The sequence below is a fragment of the Alexandromys fortis genome, unplaced genomic scaffold (genome assembly GCF_014885135.2).
Source record: "Alexandromys fortis isolate MF-2015 unplaced genomic scaffold, M_Fortis_MF-2015_v1.1 scaffold_1, whole genome shotgun sequence".
In the NCBI taxonomy this organism is placed as follows: Eukaryota; Metazoa; Chordata; class Mammalia; order Rodentia; family Cricetidae; genus Alexandromys; species Alexandromys fortis.
This window is the reverse complement of record NW_026067927.1, coordinates 11890546-11900731: the sequence shown is the minus strand read 5'-3', so window position 1 is coordinate 11900731 and position 10186 is coordinate 11890546. Positions and strand designations below refer to the sequence as shown.

Sequence of the window (10186 nt, the reverse complement as noted above, 5' to 3'; positions counted from 1 at the left end):
AGTAGGTGAAGCTTTGTCAGGGGCCCATTCCAGAGACACCCACGCTGGGCTCTCCTTTGCTTGGAGAGTCTTCACCAACACCAGCATTCCAAGTCCTATGAAGTGGCCAAATTCACAGGGACAAAGCTTTGGGAAGGATTTACACATACAAAATCGGCAGGGTTTTAGGCCCCGTGACTAGCTTTGTAGACACAGAAACACAAACCAAACCATCTCGAGTACCTCAAAAACTTTGCCCATGTGGCTGCTGGCATCCATACTCCACACAAAATTAAAAATTATTTCCCAAGATGCACAGCCTGTGTTCCAGTTGATATTTTAATAACTTGATTAAAAATTTCCCAGAAGCCTATTAGAGTCAGGAAACAGTCTGTGGTGTAGGTGAGGATTTGCTTATGCAACGGAAACTTTTAGCCCCCACGAACAGACTAGCCAAAACCCCTCAGTTACGCGTTTGTCCTCCATCCTTACTTGAATGCATAATGAGAAGTGAAAACCTGGTTGGAAGCGTAGTTTGCTTCTCTCTCTCTCTCTCTCTCTCTCACGGCCAGATGGACTGGCAGTAGCCAATTTTCAAATTGTCTTTTATTTTCCACTCTCGAATAAACTTGGGCATTCACTATCAGAGACATTGTTATCAATAAAATGAAAAAGATCAAAGCCAGGCGTGGTGGCACTCTCCTGTAATATGAGATTCGGAAGGCCGAATCAGGAGGATTGTTCTAAATTTGAAGCCAGTCTAAATCGACACAGTGAGCTCCAGGTCACTGAGACCTACATAGCAATACCGTGTGTCTAAATAAATAAATGCAGTTACCATAAAGACGGTGTGGGTAACCTGGGAGAAATATTTGAATTAAAATAACCAGTAGCCGGGCACTGTGGCATGTACCTGGGCAGAGGCAAGCACAGCTCTGTGAGTTTGAGGCCAGCCTGGTCAGACATAGTGAGCTACAGGCTAGAAAGGGTTAAAAAAATCAACAAAAACAAAAATTCACAAAAACAAACAAAACCTCAAAACTCTATAACTTGGGGGGTGGTTAGAGTATGGTTTGCCCTCTCTTAATTAAAACTGAGTTTGAGAGTCCTTTGGCCAGCTCACTGCAGAAAGTATGAAAAACCCCGAAGGGCTGGGTTGCTGTCCAAGCCGCGGAACTCCATTCCCCTGCGCGAGCTCCAGCCTGCCGGCCTCGGTCGCTGCAAGTCTCTGGAGGTCTTTCCCCTGCTTGCAGACATCTAGGTTCCCCAGGGCCCGGGTCCTCCTGCGTACACCACGGTGCAAGGCCGGCCGCCTCAGGCTCGCCGCCACCAGGTCGTGGCAAAAATTTCTTCCCTTCTCGGGGCCCCAGGAGCCAGGCCGCCTCCCTCCTCCCTCCCTGCTGGCGGGGCCCTTTCCCAGCCCGGGATCAGCAGCAGCGGCGGCAGCGAAGGCAGGAAGCGAAGCCCTTGTTGATGCTGTTCCGTGGCGCGCCTGTCCGCCCTCCGGCGGCCTCTAGGCTCTTCCGGGCTTTTGGCTTTCCCCCCTCCGCGCGTGCGCAGTGCCTCACGAGGGGGCGGGGCTCAGATTCCTGTCAGCGGCGGCGGCGGTGGCGGCGGCCGTCAGTGTGCGCTGAGGAGAAGCCCGAAACGGACCCTTTGGCTCTCCCTCTCCCCTTCCCCTCCCGAACCGTCTTCTCTCTGGACTCACCGGGACTCAGTTCTCCACTCCGCAGAGCCGCGTTCCACGCCGCCGCCGTTCTCGTCGCTCGGCCGGCTGGGAAGTGACTGCCCTCGAGGAGGAGGAGGAGGAGGAGGCAGCCGCCCTCGCCTCGCCGCCCCCGGTTCGGTGCCCGCGGTCCCGGAGAGGAGGTGCCGCCGCCACCGCCGCTCCCCCCCTCCCGCTGCCCTCGGGCCGGGCTGGGTCGAGCTGCGATGCCCTCGGACTTCATCTCATTGCTCAGCGCGGACCTAGACCTGGAATCGCCCAAGTCCCTGTACTCGCGAGGTGAGTCAGATGGGGGGGGGGTGGGGCGTGGGGGCGGGGAGCGCGGGCGCGCGGAGTCCCGGGGGGTGCCCGTCGGAGCCCAGTTCAGCTGGGCTTGCCCCCTCCTGAAAGTCCCGGACTGGCTCGGGGGCGCCCCGGGAGGGCCGGGGGGGTGATTTGAGAACCGCGGAGCGGCGGCCCCTCCCCAGCGCAGCGTGGGACGTCTGGGGGCTCAGGTTCCATGTCCACCCCCCCACCCCCCCGTTCCCGAATCCTCTGCGGCCCCCGAGGTTCGCATCCTGACGGGCGGCCGCTCCCGGCGCCGCCACCCTCGGCGGGCTGCCGGCCCAGCCCTCCCCCGGCTCGGGAATCACCCCACTGGTCCCCGTGCCGGCGCCGCCGGGGGGTCGGGACACCGCGGCTTCTGTCTCCCGGACCCTCGTCCCCGGCAAAGTTGTCCCACTCGGGGCTGCGTGGCCACAAGAGGTTTCCGAGCTCAGGGTCACCATTTTTTTCTCCCTCTTTCGGCTTGTTTGTGCGCGGTCGTCCTTACCTCCCCCCCCCCCCCCCCCCCCCCCCCCGCTCCGGCCTAGTCCACTCCCTCCCCTTGTCGGGACGGCCCCCCTCGACCAGGCGTTCTTCCTTTCCTCGTCATCCTCTTGCCTGGAAAAGGCTCGAATTTTCTTCTTTTCTCTCTTTCACCTCCGTGGCATTCTAATTACTTCTCTTCTTTGGCAAAGATAAGGATGCCCTCCCTGGATTACTTGTATTCCTCTCCCTGGAGTACCAGGCTCGGGCACAGTCCTGCCCTTAGAGAAATTTCTCTTTGCTCTTCAAGGGCTCCTTGCAGAGAGGAGGCAATGAACAGAGCTTCCCATTTAAAACTATTTTGGCTAAAGCCTTCAGGGGATTCCCAGCATCTAAAACATTAACACTGGAGGTGATCGCTGCTGGGGTTGAATTCCTACACTGGACACCATAAGAATGTGTCAGAACAGGTTCCCTATGCAAGGGGTATCAAACCCAAAACACCCACGTTTGTACTCCACCACTTAGACCAGTGGGAGGGGGCAAAATACGGGTCTTAGAGATTCATTTATATTTTAAAACATACCACGGTGAACCGTTTTCCCGAGAAATCCAGCATTTCTTCTGTTTTTAGTTTTACAAACCCACCGGATAATTTCACCTCTTGGGGTTGGGGGACTGGAGGGGACTTAAACCTGACATTAGTGTGTAGTCATATTGTTTCAGTGAATCAGAGGGATGTGGTTTATCCTGGAAGGTGCTGACTTTATAGACTATTGAGTTTGTACATGGAGCCCTGCTTAGTAACTGTTAGGCCGTTGTCTGTTGCGCTGATGACTTTAGTTGGCAGTCACTATCCTGTAGGATGTTTCTCAGATATTACCTAAATAGCTTAGAAATATTGTAGTCTCAAGTGTCAGAAGGAAAAGAAAATATCAAGAGGTGATCCTTAGAATAGGGCTAATGTACAATTGGATGCTAAAAATAATCAAGACAGTAACACCATTTGGGCAGTAGTCTTTAGATAATTTTCCATGAAACAAATGCTTTATCAAAATCTAAGTTTAGCTTTGAGACCAGTGTAGAAGCAACCCAACCTTCTTTTTGCAGGGAATAGACTAAACTTATATGGGCTTTAAGCTCTTAAAAACACATAATAGTTATATAAGAGATGTATGCTATCCTAGGCATTTTTCTCATTCAGCATAAAAAGTACTTAATGCTTTTTGTGTTTTTCAGATTCTCTGAAGTTACACCCATCCCAGAATTTTCATAGAGCTGGACTATTGGAAGGTCAGCAAAGTGCCGTTTTTACAGCATATTGTGTTAGTATGCAAAGGCTTTCTCTGAGATGGAGTTGAAATGGAAAAGAGGGAAACTTTGCAGACTCACACAATGTAGTTTTTTGCTAAGGAGCCTGATCCTTCTTTTAGAGCAGCTTAATGTTTCAGTGGGTTTCGTTGTTGAGCTTGAAGTGCTTGTAGGCCATTGTATCTGCTTTGAGAGGCCTCAGGGAAATCCCTTACAATCATTTAAAATTATATGTTGGGTGTTCTACTTTAGAATTCCAGTTAATTTTTTTTAACATAAACTGAATTTGAAAGGTTCAAACATAAAGATGATAAATTAATAAATACAGCAGTGACACCAAACACATACTTAGATTAAATTCTAAATTGGAAACTTTTTTGGATGTTGTGCATTTCAAAATGATATGTAATTTATTTACCAATTATTGATCTGATTGCTATATCATTATATCTAAGGATAAGAAGCTAAGTAATTGATTAAACTATGCTTAGAAAAAAAAAGGCCCATAGAATGTTCTGGAAAAGTTAATAGGATATGTACCTTAAACAGATGATAATTGCTTTAAAATCTTTTTATTTTATTTTTTTTAGACTTTATGCTTAATCATCAGAGTTTGGTGTTAGATAGTAAGGATATTCTCCATTATTTAGAAATGAGAAACAACTGAAAGTCAAAGACTTGGAGAAAAAGTTCATCAGCAGCAGAAACACTTCTTTCTGTGTTAGTCCATACTTGTTATCCAAAGCCAAGTGCCACTGTGAAATCCACGTATCCACTAACAAGTACTTTATGATCTCTTTGAAAAGGGCCTTGGATATTTTTCTATAATATCCAAGCCATTGAATTCATGGCTTTTTCCTCCCTAGAGGTAGGTTAGTCCTGTAGATACAGTGGGGGAAGTGGGTGTTGTAATTCACCTTAGGTTTAAATACCAGTTTAGCAACTTCTTTAGCTCTGTGACCTGAGGCAAGAGATTTTTACTGTTCTAAACTTTATTATTTCTTCTACAAAAGTAGCTCTCTCCTTAGTTAGCTAATGTGTATTAAAGTGCCTAGTTATAGTGTTTGGCTTTATTATTATTATTTTTATTGTTTTATTATTGGATAGTACTGGGGATTTATTTACTTTTGATTTTTGAGACAAGTCTCACTATGTAGCTCTTTTGTTGTTGTCCTGATGCAACTCCGTTTAGATCAGACTGGCCTGAACCTTAGAGTTGTCTGCCTCTGCTTTGAGTCCTGAAATTAAAAGAGTGTGCCACAGTGCCCAGCAGTACTGGGGATTTAACCTGGGACTTCAAGAATGGGAAACAAATATTCTCACTTTGCCGTATAGCCCTCACAGGGAGAGTCATAATCGGAGCGATTACCAGGCAATAGAAAGACGGGGAAAGGGGGCTGGAGAGATGGCTCAGAGGTTAAGAGAACTGGCTTCACTTCCAAAGGTCCTGAGTTCAATTCCCAGCAACCACATGGTGGCTCACAACCATCTGTAATGAAATATTCTGCCCTCTTCTGGCCTGCAGGGACATATGCAGGCAGACCACTGTATACTTAATAAATAAATAAGTCTTTAAAAAAAAAGAAAGACGGGGAAAATGTGTTCATTACTTAAGGATGTATTTTATAAATGTTAAGGGTTTTCTTTTTTTGTTTGTTTGTTTTTAAGATTATTTTTATGTGTATGGGTGTTTTGCCTGCCTATAATTGTCTGTGTAGCATGTGTGTGCCTTGTGCTAAGAGACTAGAAAAGAGTGTTGGATCCCCAGAGACTGGAGTTACGGATGGTTGTGAGCTGTCATGTATGTGCTGGGAACCAAACCTGGGTCCTCTGAAAGAGCAGCCAGTGCTCTTCTGAGCTATCTCTTCAGTTCCCTAAAAGTTTTTTAACTTTAGCACCAGCTATATTGTTTTAACAATATAACTTAGAGCATATAAAAGGTTCTCAAATATTTATTGATTGTATTTGTACATATAAGCTTGTGTATGTGCGTATTAATGTGAAAATGTTTTTAAAACTAAATCAGAAGAAGAGAGACATTTTTAGAAGGGTGTTCTGTTTTGTTGTGCTTTTTGTTCTTTTGGAGACAGAATCTCATTATGTAGCCCTGGCCTCAAACTCATATCCTCTGATCCTTTGTTGCCCAAGTGCTGGATTAAAGTTGTGTAGAAGTATTTTTTTTTTTTTTTGGTTTTGTTTTTTTTCAAGACAGAGTTTTTCAGTGTAACAGCCTTAGCTGTCCTAGTATTTTTATTTGTTTTGTAGACCAGGCTGGCCTTGAACTACTTAGACCAGGCTGACCTTGAACTACTTAGATCCACCTAAAGGCGTGTTCCACCACTGCCTGGTGAAATGTTTTTTTGTTTTTGTTTTTTTCCCACTCAAGACAGGGTTTCTCTGTGTAGCTTTAGAACCTGTCCTGAAACTTGCTCTGTAGATCAGGCTGGCCTCGAACTCATAGAGATCTGCCTACAAGGTGTGTGTCACTACTGCCTGGTGTGAAGTGTTTCTTAGTGAAGATTTTTAGGTTTTGTTCTCAATGATGATAATGCCAGACTATATTTGATTACACTATCCTTTCTCCATCCTGGACTACAAACCCAAGGAGTATTATAATCAGATTATAAGGCAGAAGAAAGATAGGGAAAATGTGTTAATTATTTAATGAGCTATTTTAATGAGTTTATAAAAATACTAATGTGCATACTACATGTTTGTGCCTATTATGTTAATTTTGTGTGTGTGTGTGTGTGTGTGTTTTAGAGACAGGGTTTCTCTGCCTAGCCCTGGCTGCATTTTTTATAGTTCCATCTACTTTTTGTTTGTTTGGTTTTGGTTTTTTTGAGACAGGGTTTCTCTGTGTAGCTTTGGAGCTTATCCTAGAACTTACTCTGTAGACCAGGCTGGCCTCAAACTCACAGAGATCCGCCCTCCTGAGTGCTGGGATTAAAGGTGTGCACCACTACCACCTGACAGCTGGTACTTTGAATTAACCACTGGACATCTTCTCCAGCCTGCCTTCCTTCCTTTCTTTCTTTCTTTCTTTCTTTCTTTCTTTCTTTCTTTCTTTCTTTCTTTCTTTCTTTCTTTCTTTCTCCCTCCCTCCCTCCCTCCCTCCCTCCCTCCCTCCCTCCCTCCCTTCCTTCCTTCCTTTCTTTCTTTTTTTTTTGGTAGGCTCTCACAGCCTAGGTCCTCCTGACCCATCCTTTTAAGTGCTGGAATTAGAGGTGTTGGTAGCTTCTACATCCTAGTGGATCAGTGGACTCAGAATTTCTGTAACCCTTTTGAGATGTTAAATAGCAATTATCCCACTTTAGAGATAAAATGGAGGCATATGAACATTTAATGACTTGCCTAGAAGCACATACTTAGTAAGTTATAGCATTCTACTGTTGCAGCTGCTATTCCTTCTCTTCTTTCTCCCTCTTTCAAACTTTCAGTCCTCCTGTCTCAGCCTCTCAGTGCTTGGATTCCATGCCCAGCCAACTTAAGTTTTTAAGAAAACAAGTTATAAAACCTGCAATTGGAAATTATTAAACTTGATAAATAGGTTAAAAATTATCCTTGCCATTCAGCAGTGTTTGCTTTTAGCCTGCCTATTAAAATAGTGCTGAGATTTCTTGCTACCATGATTTTAGTTAATGTGATGATTGCCTGACAATAGGTACATGGTCTTAACTAATTAGTACAATAATGCACAAGTATTAAAATGACTTCAACTGTAGGAGATCCAGTGCTCTCTTCTGACTTCAAAGGGCTCCCTCACATACCTGGCATATGCACACATAAATTTAAAATATATATAAATCTTTAAAAAACACTGTATTTTTGTTATTAAAGGTTTTATTTTCTGAATGTGTATATCTTGCTTGCATGCATGTGTACCATGTATATGCAGTGCCTTTGAGACCATAGTGGGTGTGAAATTTTCTGGAACTGTAGTTAAAGGTGGTTTTGAGCCACCATGTGGGTGCTGGAAATTAAACCCCTCTGCAAGAGTCAGAAGTGCTTTTAATTGGTGAGTGAGTGAGTGGGTGTATGTGTGTGTGTTGTGGGGGGGGTGGGGGAGAGAAGAAATATATATATATATATAATAGATATATTTAAAAATAGCATGATTTCTAGTTAGGTACAAATTCATTACTAGCCAGGCATTAGTGATGCGCACGCCTTTTCCCCAGCACTCAGGAGGCAGAGGCAGGCAGATCTCTGTGAGTGTGAGGCCAGCCTGGGTTACAAGAGCTAGTTCCAGGACAGGCTCCAAAACTACAGAGAAACCCTGTAAAAACCAAACGAAACGAAACCAAACCAAACCAAACCAACCCAACCAACCCAACCCAACCAACCAAACAAACAAAAAAACTCCAAACCAAACTTGATTACTAAAGCTAAGAATTATCTGGGGGGAAAGTCACCATATTTTAGAAATTGTCTACTGAAAGACACTTGATTTGGTTTGTTTGCCAGGCCCAATAACTTAGACTTATGAAGCTGAGGCCAGAACATGACAGGGCCAGTCTGATCAACTTCATGAGACATTGTCTCAAAATAAGTCTGACAGATGATCTGGGAATTGCAGCTTTAGTACAATGTTTTCAGTGTTCTAGGTCCAGTGCTCAGTACAAATGTACTGAGAATGTGCTAAGAAATGAAAGTAGACATTCAGGAAAAGGTCAAAGATGGGCAGTGGTTACCCACGCCTTTAATCCCAGCACTCAGGCAGAGGCAGGCAGATCTCTAAATTTGAGGCCAGCCTGATTTAGAGAGCAAGTTCCAGGACAGCCAAGGATACACAGAGAAACCCTTGTCTTTAAAAAAGAAAAGAAAGAAACCTAAAAAACAATTGAATTCTTTTTTTGTTTTGAATTTTTATTTAATTTTTATTGATCTGGACCATACCTAAAGACTGTAAATATCATCATTATGAAAATAATGACATTGAAACATGTCAAAAGTCCCGACTAGAAGTTCTGATTCCAGCTTCTTGTTAATTCATTCTCCCAATGATTTCCTATCATGTGTTTTGTTGTTACTTGTTTGTTTTTAGAGAAAGTTTTTGTTTCTACCTCCCAAGTACTAGAATTATCCAATATGGGAATTACAACAATATAGGATTCATAAGGTAGTGAAAGAAATTCAACATGTTACACAATAGGTAGAAACATAATATCCCCTTGGCAATATTTATTTATCTATTTATTTATTTGGGGTAGGGGAGGGTTTCTTTGTATGTAGCCCTGGCTATCCTGGAACTCACTCTGTAGACCAGGGTAGCCTCAAATCCAGAGATCTGCCTGCCTTTGCTTCCCGAATGCAGGGAGTAAAGGTGTGTGCCACTACCTCCTAACTTGTTTTATTTTTTGAAAATAAATTTTTTCATACCCAGTAAGGCTCCATTGGAGATTTCTCATTTTTGAGTAGTTATCAGTTGAAGATAGCTTCTTGGTTAGGGATGGGAGCTCATGTCCACTTTGGGGGAATATTTTAATGTTCACAATTAGCAAATCGTTTGCTCTCTCTGGTGAGGGTCTTAGGGTTTTCTAATGCTGCAGCAAAACATTGTTGCCAAAAAGCAGATTGGAGAGGAAAGGGTTTATTAGATTTACACTTCAGTATTGCTTTTCATCATTGAAGGAAGTCAGGACAACAACTCAAAGGCAGGATCCTGGATGGCAGGAACTGATGCAGAGGCCATGGAGGGTCACTGCTTACTTATTGGCTTGCTTACCATGACTTGCTCAGTCTGCTTTCTTTATTTTTGCTTTTAAGTTTTATTTATGTGCATTGGTGTTTTGCCAGCATGAGGATATTGGGTACCTTGGAACTAGAGTTACAGCTGTGATCTCCCATGAGGGTGCTGGGAATTGAACTTGGGTCCTCTGGAAAAACAATCAGTTCTCTTAACCACCGAGCCATCTCCAGTTTGCTTTCTTATAGAACCTGGGACCTCCAGTCCTGGCATGGCATCACCCACTATGGGCTGGGCCCTCCTGCATCGTTGATCGCTTGATGAGAAAATGCCTTACAGCTGGATCTCATGGAGGCATTTCCTCAACTGAGGCTCCTTCCTATTATGCTTTTGTCAAATTGACACATAAAGCCAGATAGTACAGTATCTTTATGAGGTAGTTGTAGCATATCAGAGGTTTGAACTCTTACCTTGGTTGATAATCAGGCTTAGAATTGGAAAGTAGGAAAAAAATAAGCAGAAGTCAGTTCTCTCTCTCTCTCTCTTTCTCTCTCTCGTCTCTCAGTTTAATTTTATTATTGTGTATGAAGTGTGATGTGGATAAAGTGCTCATATTTGTAGATCGGGGAACAACTTCCTGGAGTTGGTTCTCTTTCTTTCCACCATGGGTTCCAGAGATGGAACTCATATTATCA

The 10186-nt window shown here is 44.1% G+C and overlaps 1 protein-coding gene across 8 annotated transcripts in view; it reads left to right on the top strand.

Annotated features, from left to right (window-relative positions):
- The first annotated feature begins 1586 nt into the window (after positions 1–1586).
- The window catches only part of Nfat5 (nuclear factor of activated T cells 5), an 83545-nt gene continuing 74945 nt past the window's right edge, over positions 1587–10186 (top strand). For 3 of the 8 annotated variants that reach the window (XM_050143487.1, XM_050143485.1, XM_050143484.1), the window contains exon 1: positions 1963–1984. Coding sequence is in view for 4 of the 8 variants with exons in the window: in XM_050143480.1 (XP_049999437.1) it covers positions 1912–1984; positions 3731–3784 (127 nt within the window). In the remaining 4 variants the exon portion in view is untranslated. Of the gene's footprint in view, positions 1985–3730; positions 3785–10186 lie in introns of all 8 variants that reach the window. The other 5 variants (XM_050143480.1, XM_050143479.1, XM_050143483.1 and 2 more) reach the window with 5 other exon arrangements.